An 18,669-nucleotide genomic window follows, 5' to 3' on the forward strand; every position below is an offset into this window, starting at 1 on the left:
ACTGGTCGGCGGTCGTTTGTGCCACTTCACCAGCGCTTGGCACACAGTAACCACCGATCAGTGGGTACTTGCGGTAGTCATTCAGGGTTACCACCTCAACTTCCTGACTCCCCACCTCAGCTGACATGGGAATCATCCGACCACTCTCTCCTTCTGGAACAGGAGGTGTCAACCCTCCTCCAGTCACGGGCAATAGAACCAGTGCCCCTCTCCCAACAGGGGCAGGAGTTCTATTCCCGGTATTTCCTCCTCCCAAAAAAGTCAGGTGGGTTGCGTCCAATTCTGGACCTTTGTGCCCTAAACAAGTATCTCTAAAAAGATATAGTTGCGATGGAGAAGGTACAGAGAAGGGCAACCAAAATGATAAAGGGGATGGAACAGCTCCCCTATGAGGAAAGGCTGAAGAGGTTAGGGCTGTTCAGCTTGGAGAAGAGACGGCTGAGGGGGGGGTGGGGGATATGATAGAGGTCTTTAAGATCATGAGAGGTCTTGAACGAGTAGATGTGAATCAGTTATTTTCACTTTCGAATAATAGGACTAGGGGGCATTCCATGAAGTTAGCAAGTAACACATTTAAGACTAATCAGAGAAAATTCTTTTTCATTCAACGCACAATAAAGCTCTGGAATTTGTTGCCAGAGGATGTGGTTAGTGCAGTAAGTGTAGCTGGGTTCAAAAAAGGTTTGGATAAGTTCTTGGAGGAGAAGTCTATTAACGGATATTAATCAAGTTTACTTAGGGAATAGCCACTGCTATTAATTGCATCAGTATTTTTTTATTTATTTGGAGGCTTTTATATATCGACATTAGTGGGTACATCATATCAGTTTACATCAAACAGTAGATGGAAAGTACAAAGAACAGGGAAGGGGGGAGGGGACAACATAGTGCAACAACTAGAGGAAACTAAATAGGGGAACAGGAAAAAAACTGGAGAGAACATGTTAACGTAATAATGTAAAAAATTAATAACTTAGAGGCATAGGTTTGTGGTAATGAATTAATGAGCATGGACCTAGTCAGGGTAAACCTGTTTGAAAAGCCAGGTCTTTAGCTTTTTCATGAATTTAATGGTGCAAGGCTCAAGGCGGAGGTTCGTGGGTAGTACATTCCAGCAGGTGGGGCCAGCAATTAAGAGGGCACGATCCCTTGTAGAGGTTAAGTGAGTGTTCTTGAGGGATGGGATGTGAAGAGTGCCTTTAAGAGTTGCTTTGGTAGGGTAGGAGGATGGTATAAATCGGAGGGGCTCGTCGAGCCAGCTGGAGTTGTTTGTAAATGGATTTGTGAATAGTGGTAGGGTTCTTGTAGAGGATGCATGAGGGGATAGGGAGCCAGTGTAGGTCTTTAAGGATGGGGATTATGTGGTTGGATTTGCAGGCATTCATGATGGTTCTAGCAACAGCATTCTGCTACATTTGAAGCGGTTTGATGGAGTAGGGGACGCCTAGATATAAGGAATTGCAGTTGTCCAGTTTAGAAAAGAGGGTTGCATGTATGACTGTACGGAGATCAAGGGTGTGGTGTAAAGGTTTGTGTTTTTTCATAACATTGAGCTTAAAAAAACACATCAAATCTGTCCTAAAGGAAGGTTTCTATAAGTTTAAGTGCTGATCAATTAGAACACCAAGATCACGTACGAAAGGCTGTGAGGCGATAGAGCTGAAAGCTGGGTCGCTTAAGAGGGAGGGCTTGAGAATATGGTGGTTGGAAATAGAGCCGTTCTGTCTTAGTGGAGTTGAGGGCAAGGTGGAGATTAGGGAGTTAATGGAAGCGAGGCATTTCTCCCAGAATTTTAGTGTTTTGGAGATAGATTTTTATATTGGTATGATGATTTGAACATCATCTGTGTAGATGTAGCATTTGAGGCTGAGGTCAGATAGTAGCTGGCAGAGGGGCAGGAGGTATATATTAAAAAGGGTGGATGAAAGGGAGGAGCATTGAGGAACTCCTTGGGTGAGGCAGAAATGTGTAGATTCTGAGTTGCCTAATTTTAGAGAATTGTCTGTTGGCCAGGTAGGATTTGAACCAAAGGAGGGCTGCGCCTGAGATGCCAATGTCAGAAAGGAGAGGAGGAGATTGTGGCTTATGTCAAATGCAGAGGATATGTCAAGGAGGGCAAGGATGTAACAATGACCTTGATCTAGGCCAATGAGGAGGGTGTCAGTGAGGGGAGAGTAAGAGTGTTTCGGTGCTCAAGTTTTTACGAAAACCAAATTGAGAGGGATGAAGGATATTGTTGCTTTCTAGGTAGTCCATAAGCTGGGAGTTGACCACCTTTTCCATGATTTTAGCGATGAAAGGAAGGTTTGAAATGGGGTGATAGTTAGCTGGGTCCTAGGGGTCCAGAGAGGGGTTTTTTGAGAAGGGGTTTGACAACTGCATGCTTTAAGGTGTCAGGGACTGAGCCGATGGAGAGGGAGCAATTGATGTATGCCAGGGGTTTGGCAATAATATTAGGAATGGTTAGGAGTGCTTTGGTGGGGATGGTGTCAGAGGGGTAGGAAGCGGATTTAATCTTTTTAAGGATAGATTCAATTTCCTTAGAAGATGTAAAGTCAAGGGGAGTCTAGGGTAGCATTAGTGGAGGGGGGGGGGGCATGGGAGGGGAGGTGACGGGGAATCGGAGGAGGATGTCTGCTATCTTTTTGTGGAAGAAGAGGGCGAGTTCCTCACATTTACTACTGGCTTCGTTGTCAGATGGGAGGTAGGGAAGACTTGGTGAGGTCTGCAACTTAGGAGAAAAGGGCTTTGGGGTTAAGAACATAAGAAATTGCCATGCTGGGACAGACCAAGGGTCCATCAAGCCCAGCATCCTGTTTCTAACAGAGGCCAAAAACCAGGCCACAAGAACCTGGCAATTACCCAAACACTAAGAAGAACCCATGCTACTGATGCAATTAATAGCAGTGGCTATTCCCTAAGTATAATTGATTAATAGCCATTAATGGACTTCTCCTCCAAGAACTTATCCAAACCTTTTTTGAACCCAGCTACACTAACTGCACTAACTACCTTCTCTGGCAACAAATTCCAGAGCTTTATTGTGCGTTGAGTGAAAGAATTTTCTCCGATTAGTCTTAAATGTGTTACTTGCTAACTTCATGGAATGCCCCCTAGTCCTTCTATTATTCGAAAGTGTAAATAACAGTCACATCTACTCGTTCAAGACCTCTCATGATCTTAAAGACCTCTATCATATCCCCCCTCAGCCGTCTCTTCTCAAAGCTGAATATCCCTAACCTCTTCAGCCTTTCCTCATAGGGGAGCTGTTCCATCCCCTTTATCATTTTGGTTGCCCTTCTCTGTACCTTCTCCATTGCAACTATATCTTTTTTGAGATGCGGCGACCAGAATTGTACACAGTATTCAAGGTGCAGTCTCACCATGGAGCGATACAGAGGCATTATGACATTTTCCGTTCTATTAACCATTCCCTTCCTAATAATTCCCAACATTCTATTTGCTTTTTTGACTGCTGCAGCACACTGAGCCGACGATTTTAAAGTATTATCCACTATGATGCCTAGATCTTTTTCCTGGGTGGTAGCTCCTAACATGGAACCTAACATCGTGTAACTACAGCAAGGGTTATTTTTCCCTATGTGCAACACCTTGCACTTGTCCACATTAAATTTCATCTGCCATTTGGATGCCCAATCTTCCAGTCTTGCAAGGTCCTCCTGTACCTTATACTCATGTATTTTGGAAGTGTAGTAGTCACATTTAGTCTTTAGTGTGGAGAGTCTGTAGGAGTGCAGGGTAGATTTGTAAATGGCAGCTTGTTGTGCGCCAGATTCTCTCTCTCAATCTGAGGTTGTTTTTCATTCTGTATAGTTCAGGGGTGTACCATGGTTTTTTACCATAAGTAGCATGGGATCTTCTTAGTGTTTGGGTAATTGCCAGGTTCTTGTGGCCTGGTTTAGCCTCTGGAAACAGGATGCTGGGCTTGATGGACCCTCGGTCTGACCCAGCATGGCAATTTCTTATGTTCTTAAGAGAAGTTAAAGATGGTAACCTTGGGTTCGCTACTTCCTCTTCTACAAAAAGGAGATTGGCTATGCTCTCTAGATCTCCAGGACACATACACACATCTCAATTGTTCCATCTCATCGCAAATTCCTGTGCTTTTTGGTTGGTCCTCGTCACTTTCAGTACCGTGTATTACCATTCAGCCTAGCGTCTGCTCCACGAGTATTCACCAAGTGCCTCGTAGTAGTCGCAGCCTCTCTCAGGAGTCAGGGTGTCCATGTCTACCCTTATCTCGACGATTGGTTGATAAGGGCTCCAACCCAACCAGCCGCATTGGTGTCCTTGCGTCTCACTCTCCACACCCTAATCTCCCTAGGTTTTCTAATCAACTATCCCAAATCCAGGATAGTTCCATCCCAAACCCTAGCCTTAATAGGGGCCAACCTAAACACCATACAGGCGACAGCCTTCCTCCCTCAGGATCAAGCTTTCACCCTAGCCTCTCTCACGAATCATTTACACACTCGAGTATCCTCAACTGCTCGTCACTTTCTCTTACTGCTAGGCCCCATGGCATTCGCGGTGCATGTCACTCCGATGGCCTGCTAGTCATGAGAGTTATGCAGTGGACCTTAAAATCCCAGTGGGTTCAGGCTTGTCAACAAATGTCCAACATTGTTCACGTTACCACACAGCTCTGACTATCGCTGGCCTGGTGGATGCAACACTCCAGTTTACTTCAAGGCCTTCCATTTCAGGCTACAGATCCTCAAATCAACTTTATTTATTTGTTGAGTTTTGTATACCATCATTTGGTAGAGCCATCATAACTGTTTCGGTCTGATAACAGACGCCTCCAACTTAGGGTGGGGTGCTCATGTTGGCGACCTACAGACTCGGGGAACCTGGTCTCCAGAGGAAGCCAAACACCAGATAAATTTCCTGGAGCTTTTGGCAATCAAATATGCCCTCAGGGCTTTTCAGGATTGCCTCTCAAACAAGGCCATCCTGATTCAAACCGACAATCAGGTGGCAATGTGGTACATCAACAAGCAAGGGGGAACTGACTCCTACCTCCTGTGTCAGGAAGCTGCACAGATATGGGCATGGGCCCTTTCCCACTCGATGTTCCTCACAGCCACCTACTTGCCGGGCGTGGACAATGTGGCGGACAAGTTGAGCCGCACACTTCTTCCGCACGAGTGGTCTCTCAACCCACGGTAGCGGACACAATATTCCAACGTTGGGGTTACCCTCACGTAGACCTATTTGCGTCAGTCCCCAATCTCAAAGTGGAAAACTTCTGCTCTCTAACTCGCAGTCACCACTTGCAACCGAGAGACGCTTTCGCCCTCTTGTGGGCCAGCGGTCTCCCCTATGCATACCTTCCACTTCCACTAATATCGAAGACTCTCGTGAAGTTATGGAAGGACAAGGGCGTAATGATTCTGATAGCCCCTCACTGGCTGCGCCAGGTGTGGTTTCCAGTCCTCCAGGACTTATCAGTACACCACCACATTCCTCTGGGGAAGAATCCGCTTCTGATAACTCAGAACAACGGATGCCTGCGCCACCCCAACCTCCAGGCCCTATCTCTGACTGCCTGGATGTTGCAAGGTTAATTCTCCAACCTCTTCACCTTTCAGAGTCTGTCCCCCGAGTCCTGGTAGCTTTACGAAAGCCTTCTACGAGAAGGTCTTGTCTTATTCTAAATGGAAGAGGTTTACAGTATGGTGCACTTCTATGTCCTTAGCCCCTTCACTTGTTCCACAGCAAAGTTTCTGGACTATCTCTGGCACCTGTTGGAGGCAGGCCTGAAAATGTCCTCTATCAGGGTGCATGTCAACGCAGTAGTTGCGTTTCATAAAGGCATAGGGAATGTTCCTATTTTGACACAGCCCTTAGTAACATGCTTTATGAGAGGTTTGCTCCACTTAAAACCTCCACTGCACCCTCCGGCCTCTGCTTGGGACCTCAACGTGGTTTTGGGACAGCTCATGAAACCTCCGTCTGAGCCTCTCCACTCCTGTGATCTGTTATCTCACGTGGGGAAGTAGTTTTCTTTCTCGCTATCACGTCTGCTCGCAGAGTTAGTGAATTGCAGGTATTAGTTACCTACCCGCCTTACACTAAAATTCTGCATGACAGGGTAGTGCTCCGCACTCACCCTAAATTTTTACCGAAGGTAGTGTCGGAATTTCATATTAATCAATCCATTATCCTACCTACCTTCTTTCCCAGGCCCCATTCAAATCCAGGAGAAAGGCTCTGCATTCCTTGGACTGCAAACGTGCCCTAGCCTTCTATCTAGACCACACGTCGGTCCACAGGAAATCCACTCAATTTTCTCTTTCGATACCATCAAATTGGGAAATCCTGTGGGAAAGCAGACCCTCTCCTCCTGGTTAGCGGACTGCATTTCTTTTTGCTACCAGCAAGCAGGCATTCCACTGCAAGACCGTGTAAAAGCACACTCTGTCAGGGCCATGGCAACATCAGTAGCGCACCTCCGTTCGGTGCCGCTTGCTGATATTTGTAAGGCTGCTACCTGGAGTTCTCTTCATACCTTCACAGCCCATTACTGCTTAGATAAGGCTGGCACACAGGATTCCATTTTTGGCCAGTCTCTTCTATGCAACTTGTTTTCAGTTTAACTTCCCAACATCCTTCCATTGACCCGTTCAGGATGCCCTCCTAACCAAATTTCACTCCTGTTGTTGTGCCTGTTGCACGTCTTTGGGTGCATTTGGTGCTTTGCTTGGGCATCCTCAGCTCGGTACTCACCCATTTGTGAGGACTACCATCCTGCTTGTCCTGTGAGAAAGAGTTGCTTACCTCTAAGAGGTGTTCTCACAGGACAGCAGGATGTTGGTCCTCACGAAACCTGCCTGCCACCTGCGGAGTTGGGTTCACTTACGTTTCTTTTATTTTTCGCACATTTTTACTATAAGATGAGACTGAAGGGGGATCCCTGCTGGATGCAGGGTCAGTGCATTGCTGGACATGCCCAGTAGGTGCCGGTCAAAGTTCTAGAAACTTTGACAAAAGTGTTCCGTGATTGGGCTCCATCCTGTGATGTCACCTATATGAGGACTAACATCCTGCTGTCCTTTGAAAACACCTGTTACAGATAAGCAACTCTGCTTTATATATAATTCTGTTATAAGACTGGAGAAGGGACCCGTGTGAACATGTAGTATAGGGCAGTGGTTCTCAACCTTTTTCCCCATTGACACACCTGACAGGCCACACTCACATGTGACACACTGCTCATTACAATTCACAGCGGAAATAAAAAGTAAAGTTCCGGTAATTATATTTGTTTAAAATGTCACAAGGAAAAGATACATATTCTGTCCGAACAGAAATTGCATAAATAGTAAACATCCCACACCAAAACAGCACCAATTTCCAGCACTCAAACAGTAACCACCTTACCTAAGAAAAGGCAACACCGAAAATATTTCTCCAGGCCTTAAATCACCAATACATCTCCTATTAGGAAAACGGGCCAAGTCAGGCTGCTATAGAGCCCTACACAAACTACACGCCAGCAGAAAACCTCACCTAAATCACATGTGCTGACCCTCACCTAACAAAGAATAAAGAGACCAAAATGCATAGCTAGAAGCATGCAGACAAAAACTGAATTGGAAACTGCAACAAGCCAGAGTCTCTGTATGCAGTGCAACAAAGGGGAAAAAACATCACCCATTCTTATAAAACAAATCGAAAAATATAAAATCAGTAGCGGTAAAACCATACTATCAAAAAGAACAGATTATTTCAAACAGCTGATGAGTGGAATATCCAATAATTAAAAACTCAAATTTCTAGATACCAATAAAATATTTCAAAATAGAAAAATAAGGATACAAACATTTTTTGCTCTACATACTTGGGAACTTTTGATATTCAGGTGTCCTGAGATTGTTTTGAATTAGCAGGAGGAGGGGTGGTTTGCTTGGAACTTTCTCCTCTGTCACATACCAGCACACACTCTCACACTGGCTCTCAGTCACTCACATAAACACATGCTTTTTCTCTCACTTATATAGGCTCTTAATTACACATTTAAACACATGCTGTATATCTTTTCACACTTGCACACACAGGCTTTCAATCACACACACACACGCTCCCTCGCCTAAACCAGCTCTCAATCACACCCAGACACACATGCTCTCTTATTCACACAGGCTCTTAATCATACATACACATGATCTCTCTCGCACACAAAGGATCTCAATCATACACACATACTCTTTCACACACACAGGTTTTTAATCACAAACTTACACATACATGTTCCCAATCGTAAACTTACATTCAGGCTCTCAATCAGACACATACGCTCTCAATCATTCACATACATGCTATCTCACTCACACACATACATACACAGGATCTCAAACACACATGCTTGCTCATTCACTCTCTCTCCCTCCCTCCCCGGAACTAGCAGCAGCAGCCTGCTCCCAACCCTAACCTTCACTTTCAGCCCTCACAGAGAAAGGAGTCACATCGGCCGCGGGGGTTGACGTTCTTCATTTTTCTCCGAGCTGTCCTTCAGGCTGACGCGGACCACACTAGCACGGTCTCTTCTTCCCGCGCACACACCCGCTGCTCACCACATCCTCTTCCGGGCTGCAGGGGGGGGCGACAGGAAGAAGAGACTGTGCCGCTGACTCCAGCTGTTCTGCCATATTCCGCCGGGCGGAGGAGGACCGGGGAGCAGCTGGGTCAGCAGTGGACCGAGAAATGTGGTGACACACCTGCTTGTTCTTGGTGAGACACTTTGAGAACCACTGGTATAGGGCATGCTGGACATGCTTAGTGTACCAAATCAAAGCTCTAGAAACTGTCATAAGATATATTATTTATTTATTTTTTTTGTCAGGCCTCCATCTGATGTCACCCACATGTGAGGATTAACATCCTGCTGTCCTCAGAATACCTGTTAACAAGCTTAATATGGTGTCTGACTTGCACTTAATCATCCTTTCAGTATTTTTCTCCAGGCTGCATGTCCATAAAAGTGAAAAAGCATTTTATTCTCGTGATTGCAAGAGCTGATTCCTTTTACATGGAAGCCAACAAAGTCTACCAAAATTTTGATCTTGTAGACCTAAATGTGCAGCAACAAAACATACTATTTCTAATTGAGTAGCAGATTGCATCCTTTGCCTAGGCAGGCCTGAATTTAGAAAGGCATGTTAAGCAGTTGACACCATCCTGACATTATCTAAGGTCGATTTTCTGTTGAGAGTTGCAGGATTGCTTTCTACATTCAGTCTACACATTCTCATCCCATTACAATCTAGACCATAGGCCAGGGTTAGTCAGATCTAGGCCTTGATGCACAAACTGGTCAGGTTTTCAGGATATCTACAATGAATATATGTAAGATGTGTTTGTGGGCAAATGCGTTACAGAAATATGTGACAGCTGAAAAAAAAACATATGGCCTATCTAGTCTGCCCATCCATACCAGTGCAGTCTCCAAATTGTACACTATTCCAAATGAGATCTTGCCACAGATACATGAATATTCAGTGTGGATCCTGAAGACCTAACTGGCTTGCAGCACCCAAGAAACCAGACTTGCCTACCCCTGGTTTAGACCAAACCTCTTTGCAGATATTAAGTTTGGATTCTCACTGTTTTTGAAAGGCAGAGCCCAACTCAGGCCCAATTTTGTAATTTTTGGTAGTTTAAAAAAACCCCCCAAAAACATAGGCAGAACATTTTTATTATGAGCCTTTTCTCTTGTCTCCTTTTATCTTCTCCCACCCCCTTATTTCTTTTAAGACAACCCTTAGCTAGAATTCCATTTCTGTGACACTGTCCGCTTAAGAGCGAAATTGCTTATCCCCTGTAACAGTATTTGAAGGTAACAATTCAAACATTTGCCCACCTCCCCTTCAGAGAGCATAGGTAAGTAACTTTGCTTTCTGTGTCCAGCTTGGCTGTTGCTAGCGCGTTGCATATCAAGATAGATGGGTTTCTGTTCGCTCTTCTGGAGGCTAAATACAGCCCTTAGTACAGGAGCTGCACAGTAGCTGGTGAGGACCATTTATACAGATTTCTCCTACAGTACCCTGCAAAATACAGGAATGATAGGAAACTGTTAAACTATTGCTTGTTTTATCCTTGACAAAAACTAGGAGAGGCTACATATGATGTAACTTTCTCTTGCTTTTCCCCTGGCAGTGCGAGACCTGATCTTCTGGCGGGATATGAAGAAGACTGGGGCCGTGTTTGGCACTAGCCTAATCATACTCCTCTCCCTGGCAGCATTCAGTATCATCAGCGTGGTAGCTTACCTCATTCTGGCAGTACTATCTGTCACCATCACTTTCCGAATCTACAGATCTGTTGTCCAGGCTGTGCAGAAGTCTGAGGAGGGGCATCCTTTCAGGTACGTAGCCACTGCTTCCCCCCTTTTTATTTATTTATTTTTTTTTTAACTTTTTGGTGTGGGAGGTCAGAATGGAGAATGATCTGAGAGAATAGAGCTTGAAGTCAAAACTGTTGGCATTAGAACCAAGATTTGACTTAAGTGACCCTGAACAACTTATGTATCCATGCATCTCAGGAAGCTTTCAGAATCTGTCCTATCTGCTTCAGTTGGCTGCATGCACATTCTAAAAGTGCTTAGTTTCCTTGATTTAAAAAAAAAAAAAATAAGGTACCTAAAGAAATCCTGTCCTCTTCTTGTAAGTGTGCATGGCTCTCTACTGATTTTATACTTATCCTCCTCATACGTTCCAGGTCTCTGCTGGATGTGGACCTACATCTGTCCTCTGAGGCATTTCATAAGTATATGAGTGCTATCCTGGGATACATTAACAAAGTTTTGAAGATGGTGGTTCGCCTATTCCTGGTAGAGGACCTAGTGGACTCTCTGAAGGTGGGTAGGCCCAGCCTTGCTGCCCTCCTTCCATTTGTAACTTCATCTGTTAGCCTAGAAACTGCATTTCTTTGTTAAAAATTAGTTGCATAATCCATTTCAGAGGTAGGTTCTCTAGAAGTTAAAAATGTAGGGACTCATTTTAGCTTAATTTGATGTATTTGAGATACCTTAGTGTAAGGAGGCTTTCACTCTGCTTTTTTTTTTTTTTTTTTTTTAATCTAGTAGCTTTTCTGCTCCTTTTGTGCTTCCAGCTGAATCAGGGCTGGAATCAGATGCATGAGCTTTCACAACTACCCAGTGAGCAAGAAACTGACCATGAAGGTCTCTCATAAGGCACAAGGAACCAACCTTGATCATTTAGGTTTTCAGCATCCTGCTGTCAGGACAGACCCAAGAGTCAAGCCAATGCTCTTATTACTTACAGTAAGTGAGAAGGGCTGCAAACGTTTGTGCCAAAAATTGAAACAAGAGGGAGAATTGCACCTTGAGAAGAAGCAATGGTATGTAGCTCCAAGAGCTCTGATGTGCTTAGAGGTTCCACATGCTCCAAAGTGACCATGCCCCTAGACTCCCTCAGCCTTCTTTTTCAAGGAGTCTCTCTGCTTGAAAGAGCCATTGAAGATGTACAGGCAACCACAAACTGTGCCTTAGTGCTGTCTTGGGCATTTGGGTGTATAGACTGCCTAATGTGTTTGTCATATCAAAATTGAAGCCTCTGGTTTCTCTACATAATGTACAGAGTTTTAAAAATCACTCATCTGGATCAGCCTCCTGTTGGGATGCTATGTTTGGAATGTATCCTCCAAGAACTAGTACCCACTTTTTTCATTAAAAGAAAATGTATGTAGATGAAAAACACATACATTTATACTTACATTTGCAAAAGTATTTGCACCCCCCCCCCCCCCCCCCCCCCCAAAAAAAAAAGCCAGTAGATTTGTAAGGATTACAAATTATACTTGCACAGATTGTTCCAGACAGTATGTATGTTACAAATCAATATGCTCTTAAAGTTAATTTTCAAAATCAGAATTCATTATTTCTCTGCATTTTTGTTAAATAAAATTAAAAACTGAAAAATGCTGCTTGCATAAGTATTCAACCCTTCAGACTAGTACTTGGTAGTACCAACTCTTGCTGCAATAACAGCTTTAACTCTTGCTGCAATAACAGCTTTAAGTCAGCTTTGCACTCTGGGAGTGATTTTTGCCCATTCTTCTGGTAGATTTGCTCCAGGTTGGTTGGATGATGCTTATGGACTGCAATTTTCAAATAGTACCACAGATTCTCGATTGGATTGAGATCTGGACTTTGATTTGACCATTGTAGAATATTCACTTTTTTGTTTTGGCTTTGTGCTTGATCAGTGTCCTGCTTGAAAGGTGAACTTTCTCCCAAGTTTGGTTTTTTTAGCAGACTGAAGCAGGTTGTCTTACAGGATCTCCCTATATTTCATTTCTATGTTTCTATATGTTGCATCATCTATCCATCCTTCAGTTTTAACAAGATGCCCAGTCCTCACTGAGGAAAAGCATCCCCATGACACGATGCTGCCATCCTCATACTTTACCGTTGGGATGGTGTTTGCTGAGGAATGGGCAGTGCTAGGTTTGCACCACATACAGCATTTTGAATTTTGGCCAAAAAAACTCCCATTTTTGTCTCCTCTGACCACAAAATCTTATTCCACATTTTAGCTGGGTCACTCTGCTTTCTGGCAAACTCCAGATGTGCTTTGAAGTGAGTTTTCTTCAGTAACTGCTTCTTTATAGCCACCCTCCCATGCAAGCCATTTGTATGCAGAGCTCTTGATATGGTTGACGAGTGCATCTCCACTCCAATCTCAGCCACTGAACTCTGTAGTTCCTTCAAAGTGATTCTTGGCCTCTTTGTGGCTTCTCACAAGTTGTCTCCTTGCTCTGACACTTGAGGGTCTACCTTTTCTAGGCAGTGTCTGGGTGGTATGATGCAGCTTCTATTTCCTCACAATTGATACAACAGTGCTCATAGGGATATCCAAGCACTTGGATATTTTGTAGCCTTTTCCTTTTTTTGTGCATGTCTATAGCTTTGTCTTTGACTTCTTTAGAATTCTCTCTGGTCTTCATGGTCACAGGTTTCCTTCAGGTTCAGTCTGATCAATGGCATTAGGAGATCTTTTTGTCCAGAAAAGTAGACCTTTTTTTGTTACAGGTAGATGATAGTTTTTAGGGTGATTTTTCATCTGTGTAAACTTAGAGCTTCTACAACACAGGGGTTGAATACTTATGCAAGCAGCATTTTTCAGTCTATTTTTGTTTTACAAAAAATGGAAAGAAATTGACTTTGAAAATGTATTTTAAGAGCATACTGGTTTGCAATAAACATGTCTGTAAAATCTCTGTAAAATGTCTATTGTTATCCACACATCTAACACGTTAGGGGTCAAATACTTTTTCAAGCCACTGTGTGTGTAGATTCTGTAGACCTGTAAATTTTTTCACTCAACGCACAATTAAGCTCTGGAATTTGGCAGAGGATGAGGCTAGTGCAGTTAGTGTTGCTGGGTTCAAAAAAGGTTTGGATAAGATCTTGGAGGAGAAGTCCATTAACAGCTATTAATCAAGTTTACTTAGGGAATTGCCACTGCTATTAATTTCATCAGTAGAATGGGGCGGGGGGATCTTGGTGTTTTGGGCAATTGCCAGGTTCTTGTGGCCTGGTTTGGCCTCTGGTGGAAACAGGATGCTGGGCTTGATGGACCCTTGGTCTGACCCAGCATGGCAGTTTCTTATGTTCTCTGACAATGTTTTCTTTTTTTTTTTTTAATTGAGATTTTTAAACAAATTTCCATTTGCACAAAATCAAGAAACAGTTTTGTAACACAAGCAAATTATACATATTACTACCAAATCTTTAAGTGTTAACAACAACCCTTAGTCCTCATAAAGGGAGGATATTTAAAGGTACTATTTAAACAAGTAATCTGTAAGTTCAATCTTACCAAAAATAGGGAGAGAATTTTCCTTTTATTGCAGACATTCTTACCTCAACCCTGTTCTTTATTAACTAGGAAGGATTCTAGATGAGAGGGATCTTGAAATGTAAATTTATTCTTTTGATAAATAATTGTACATTTACAGGGAAATTTTAATAAGAATGTTGCCCCAAGAGACAACACCCTAGGCCTCAAGGCCAAAAATTGTTTTCTTCTAAATTGTGTGACTCGAGAAACTTCTGGAAAGATTTGGATCTTCTGTCCACAAAACAAGAAGTCCTTATTTTGGAAATATTTTTGTAAAATCTGATATTTATCCCTTTCCCTGCAAAATGTAACTAAAAGGGTGGCCCTTTGTGGTATATCATCAGTAGATGATTCTAAGAATGAAGTCAGGTTTGGGGAATTTTGGACAGTATCCATACCTCCCTCTTCTTCTTAATATCTTAACCTAGTAGTAGGAATATAATAGATCTTAGAAATACTGGTTTCATCAATTGTTGAGAGAGCCAAAATCTCTATCATATATTTAAGTAATTCAATCGCAGATAGTAACCTAGTTTGAGGAAAATTTAAAAATCTCAAATTTCTATTACGATTAAAATTTTCTAGGTTCTCTATCTGTCTATGAATCACTAAACCATCTTTTATAAATGAGTTATTGGCTTCCTGAATTATTGCTAATTGAGTTGTCATAGTTTTCCCTTGCTCTTCCAACTGATTCAAACGATTATTATGTATTTCCAACACATTTTTTATCTCCAAATTTGTCTTACTATTTTGAACCATTGAACTAGACACAAAGTTCTGTAATGAGACCAGAACCTTCCAAACATCACCCAGAGTAATATTTTGGGTGTCAATATGTTCTGACACCATCTCTTGGTGTCCAGTACCTCCTTGAGCCCCACCTTCCTCTGTAATACCAATATTTATAGAAGAAATTGAAACAGTTTTTTATTCCCCCAAGTCCAGAGGAAGGACTCTGTGATGGGAGGTTTGGGTAATCCTTCTGTAGAAGAGGTTGCAATGGCCCTGGGCTGTCTGTAGATCCCAACGAGAGATATTTCAGTGATAGTCCCTTGAATAGGGTTACTTACCCCACTTACAACATGAGAATCCATAGGTCCCCTCAAAACAGGTACTACCGGTGAAGATGTCCAAACCTTAACTTTTCTTTTTCTTCCCATATAAGTAAAATACAAGAAAAAATTCTCTATAAGGGGTGTGCCCCTTTGGCGCATGGCTTTGGCTGCGCGCCGGCGGCTGCGCGCCACTCCTCGACCGAATTTATACCTGGTAGCATTCCGTCCCCGTTAGATGTCACGGGGCGTGGCTTAGCTTGTTCGGCGTTTTTACTCAGTTCTAGCTGATGGCAAAAGCCGGGACTCCAAACCCAGCCCTGTAGCCCAAACCTCTCGGATGAGAGGTGTCTCCCTCATGCTCCTCCCGACAAAAATGTTTTCTGCCCATTCTCAGAGGACAAGCAGGATGACAGGCTGATGGAATCCGGTTTGGAACTTTTATGTCAGTTTCTAGATCTTTGAGCATGCCAACATACCACACATCCAGACTTTAATCCAGACTTCCCCTAGCGTGTAGCAGATGGACTCAGGACCAATGGGTATAGTGTGCTCCTCTTGGAGACTGGAGTCAGATTTCAATCTGACGTCAGTACTACATATACCTGTGCAGGAAGCTCTGCTCTTCAGTATTTCTCAGTCTCCTTAACAGTTTGGGACTCTACACACACTTGCACAGCGTTAGGAAATCCAAACCAAAGAAGAGAGAAAATTCCAAAATCTTACCTCTACAAGATGAGCCCCACTCTCCTGTGGGGTGATACCTAAGGGTCCCTCCCCCCAGTCGAATTCCTGAGGTGATTTCCGAGATCCATCAGAGATAAGCCTTGGTCTGGTAGCCAGTTCCCGGCGTGAACTTAGCCCCCAGGAACAGGAATGGCTGAGAGGCAGCGGGTGCAATACAGAGTGTGGCGGTGGAAGTTATTCCCCTCTCCCCCACAGCCGGAGACAGCCCGGCACAAGACCGGGAAGTGCCGATACAAGGTAAAGTAGAAAACTTTAAAGTCTCAAAGGCTCGGATAGCCACACAGATCGCCCTCTGGCATCTGATCCATCGGGTTAAACAGCCCTCTCTGGGCTAGACCCTGATTCAGTACAAGGGTCCTCCCTCGTGGATACCCTCCGGGGGGGGGGGGGGGCGCCATCCCCCCCCCCCCCCCCTTGATCGCCGTATTGTCCGCACAATTGAGCTGTGTGCGCAGAGGCGAGCCGGGTACATAAACTACTTGCGCACAAAGGCGCCGGGCGCACAGCAGTACGCTCAATGGCGCCCGACGCACAAATCAAGCCAGCGAGCACATAGTGGCCTGCACGCGCATATCTAAGCCTCCTGCTGCACGCATATAGGCGCACAGACTAGTTTTGATAGACTCCACGCACTCAAATCATGGCACCACCGGCCAAGAAAGCCAAGGGACAAACTCTCTGCCCAGCCTGCCACCTGAGAGCGGCACAACACGAAGTGGCTTCTGCTCTGTGCCTGCAGTGCGAAGAGGCCCTGGGGGAACCAGGACAAGGTGCCCCGCCCCCCCACCGTCCAGTAGAGAAATCCACCTCCACCAACAATAGTACCCCAGACCCCTCTATCCCCCACTCAGTTGGGCCCTTCGGGAAATGCCACGGGCTTCAATATGGACCCGGAAACTTTTTTTTTCCTGGGTAGAATTCTTCAAAGGGTTGCAAACCTTTGTCCAGGCACAATCTGTGCCACCGGTGCCACAGCCTCCACCAAAAGACCAAAACCTTCCAGGCCCCTTTCGACCTCACCGAGACGTGCCCCCTCAGGACAAAAGCCTCCTCTTAGGGGACATGGACACCTCAGTGGAAGAACCAGACTCCCTGAAGGAAGGAGAAATCCCTCCAGGAATGGAACCATACTGAACCATGATACATTTCTTCTCCAGAGACGAGTTATCAGACTTTGTGTGTCTGAGCCTGAAGGAGCTGGCCATCCCAGGCACAAGCACCACAGCGGAGCCAAAGACGAACCCTCTACTGGTTGGACTCCATCAGGCCTCATGCCATTTCCTATTGCTGCAGGCCGTATAACAATTGATCGACTTGGAATGGAATGTGCCGGAGGCCATTTTCAAAGGACAGGCCCTTGAAGCCCTATATCCACTGGAACCCTCAGCCAAAGAACTCCTGGTGTTCCCCCAAAGTGGATGCCATGGTCTGCGCTGTCACAAAGCGCACTACCATTCCAGTCAAAGGAGGAGTGGCACTCAAGGATGTCCAGGGCAGACGTCAGGAATCCATCCTTAAACAGTCATTTGCTGCAGCAGCTATGTCACTACAACTATGCCTGCTGTGACGTGGTGACACATGCCTGCTTATCACTTGCCAGGAATGCTACCACGCCCGTCAAAACATTAGAACCAGTGATATCCTTCCTCATGGATGAGACGTCTGACCTGGTGTGCACCTCAGCCAGGGGCGTCTCCTCCATTGTGGCAGCCAAGAAGACAACTCTGGCTCCAAAGCTAGTCAGCCGATGCGACCTCCAAGACGAAATTTACGAACTGGAGAAGTTAGCCAACAAATGGGGTGAATCCCCAGTATCTAGACTACCGGAGGACAAGAACAAAAGCCATCACCCCTCTCCCCGAACATCCAAGGGCAGAGGATCACTGCGCTTTCGACTGTACAAGAATACATACCAAGCACCTCGCCCCGCAGGCAGGGGCCAGTCCTTTCGGAACAAACACAACAAGAGGGGAGCCTGCTCGGATCCAAGCGCTAGCCGCAACTCACAATGAGAATCAAAAGACCCATCCACAGGGGGCAGGCTTGCCCTAATCTACCAAAGATGGGTCGAGACAACATCTGACAAGTGGGTCCTAACCATCATTTGAGAGGGATACTATCTGGGCTTCCACAGTATCCCTCCAGACAAATTTGTGAAATCCCCTTGCCATTCCACCTCCAAGAGGACAGTGGAAACCACACTGAAAAAATTGCTCTCCTTAAAGGCTATAACACCGCTGCCCACGCACCAACAAAATACTGGGCACTAGTCCATCTATTTTACTGTCCCCAAGAAAGAGGGAACATTCCGGCCCATCCTGGACCTAAAGTCTGTCAACTGCTACCTGAGGGTACCACACTTCCGCATGGAAACCCTACGTTCGGTCATAAGAGCAGTACAGCCAGGAGAACATCTGTCCTCCCTGGACCTGTCAGAAGCCTATCTGCACATCCCGGTCCATCACGACCACCAGTGCTTTCTACACTTCGCGATCATGGACCACCACTACCAGTTACAGGCACTACCCTTCGGACTAGCTACTGCCCCTCAGACGTTCACCAAAATCATGGTGGTAGTGGCAGCGACACTGAGGAAAGAAGGAATCCTTGTACACCCGTACCTGGACGATTGGCTGATCAGGAAAAATCTCCAAAAGAAAGTCATCAGGTGACCACCAGAGTTAAGAATCTACTGCAGAATCTCGGGTGTGTCGTCAACACAACCAAGAGCTGCCTGCAGCCCTTCCAATCACTAGAGTACCTTGGAGTCCGGTTTGACACCCAACAGGACAAGGTCATTCCTTCCCCTACAAGGAGAAGGAAATAGATGGACCAGTTGAGAACTGTTGAATGGTGCCCACCCCACAGTATGAGACTACCTCAAAGTCCTCGGCCTCATGACATCGACCCTAGAAGTCGTCCCATGGGCAAGGGCTCACATGCGACCACTACAACGTTCCCTACTGTCAAGATGGAAC

The 18,669-nt window shown here is 45.0% G+C and overlaps 1 protein-coding gene across 1 annotated transcript in view; it reads left to right on the forward strand.

The window, feature by feature from the left end:
* The window catches only part of RTN3 (reticulon 3), a 139,916-nt gene that overhangs the window by 74,379 nt on the left and 46,868 nt on the right, over positions 1-18,669 (forward strand). Inside the window, exons 3-4 of the mRNA XM_029614685.1 lie at positions 10,183-10,390; positions 10,744-10,882. Of these exons, the coding sequence (XP_029470545.1) occupies positions 10,183-10,390; positions 10,744-10,882 (347 nt within the window). The remainder of the gene's footprint in view (positions 1-10,182; positions 10,391-10,743; positions 10,883-18,669) is intronic.

The sequence above is a fragment of the Rhinatrema bivittatum genome, chromosome 8 (assembly GCF_901001135.1).
Source record: "Rhinatrema bivittatum chromosome 8, aRhiBiv1.1, whole genome shotgun sequence".
Classification (NCBI taxonomy): domain Eukaryota; kingdom Metazoa; phylum Chordata; class Amphibia; order Gymnophiona; family Rhinatrematidae; genus Rhinatrema; species Rhinatrema bivittatum.